The sequence below is a fragment of the Cucurbita maxima genome, unplaced genomic scaffold (assembly GCF_002738345.1).
Source record: "Cucurbita maxima cultivar Rimu unplaced genomic scaffold, Cmax_1.0 Cma_Scf00001, whole genome shotgun sequence".
NCBI classification, from domain to species: domain Eukaryota; kingdom Viridiplantae; phylum Streptophyta; class Magnoliopsida; order Cucurbitales; family Cucurbitaceae; genus Cucurbita; species Cucurbita maxima.
Window position 1 is genome coordinate 6,582,572 of NW_019272017.1, and position 1,229 is coordinate 6,583,800.

The 1,229-nt window shown below is 40.5% G+C and overlaps 1 protein-coding gene across 1 annotated transcript; it reads left to right on the forward strand.

The window, feature by feature from the left end:
- Positions 1–314: 314 nt before the first annotated feature.
- Positions 315–1,229, forward strand: LOC111487236 (zinc finger protein GIS-like). The gene has a single exon (XM_023134582.1). It carries the CDS (start codon positions 315–317, stop codon positions 1,227–1,229), a length of 915 nt encoding a protein of 304 aa, XP_022990350.1.

The following is a 1,229-nucleotide window of genomic DNA, read 5'->3' on the forward strand; positions in this document are numbered from 1 at the left end:
TTTTTTTTTTTTTTTTTTTTTTTTTTTTTAATTGAAGAGTTTCAAACTTTCATATAATAATTCATCTCAGCTCCATAGCTTTTCAAGAACAAATAATTTTAAAATTAAAAATAAAAAACACACATATAGATATATATATATATATAATTTTCATGGTAATTATTGCGACTCGAGATTTCTTACCTTAATTGCAAATCCATTACATTAATTTCAACCACAAATATAAACCCAATTCCTTCCTTTCAATTTCTGTCACAAATTTGAGAGAGAGGAAAAAAAAAAAGATCTTTTTTGAAAGTTTTTTTTGGTCGGCAATGGCGGAAACTGGTAAGGATAATCATAATTCCCCTTCTGAAGCTTCTAGTATCTCCGCCGCGTCCGACGGCGGAGGTGGCAGCCCGGTGACGATGAAGATGGAGATGATCGTTGCCGATGAAATCAATGGTGGTGATCGGCAGTTGCAGGAGTCGAACTCACGGCTGCTGTTGGATCTTAAGCTTTCTAACAATGAAGAGTCCGGCGATGGCTCGCCGGAGATTTTGAATTCCAAGAGGATAGTGTCGTCGTCGTCACCAGCGGCGGCGGCGACGGTGGATTCTTCTTCCTCTCAAGGTCATGCAAATGAATTATCCTCAAATTCAAAAGCTAGGGTTTTTTCATGCAACTTTTGTAAGAGGGAATTTTCCACATCCCAAGCCCTAGGTGGCCACCAAAATGCACACAAGCAAGAACGAGCCATGGCCAAGCGCCGCCAAGGAATGGAACTCGGTAGCGGCAACAATGTAGTCGGGCCGCCATACTTGACGTCGTACTATAATCCATATTCTACCCTCTCACCTCATCCACTCTACGGATCGTCGCTCGGAAAATCACTTGGAATACGAATGGATTCAATGATTCACAAACCATCGTCGTACCGATGGCTCGGGTCACCAGCATTGCAGTTTCATGGCGGAGTAGATAGTGGTTGGGCTTCTCGACCAGTGATGGTGACTAACAATAACAATAATTCAAAATTATCGACATTTGAAAGGCTGAAAATGGAGGGAATTCAAATTCATAACGGTGGATTTCGATTATCAACGGCAATGAATGCAGAATCGATAAGACGATTTGATGAAGATAGACCAATTTTAGTTCCGAATTTGAATCTTTCAGAGTCGCTCGTGTTAAAAATGGATCACCATGTAGAAGACAGCGATGAAGTTGATTTAACTCTCAGGCTTTAA

What these genes read in the sequence shown, in the direction of transcription:
- LOC111487236 (XM_023134582.1), top strand. Translation starts at nt 315, where the DNA reads ATGGCGGAAACTGGTAAGGATAATCATAATTCCCCTTCTGAAGCTTCT.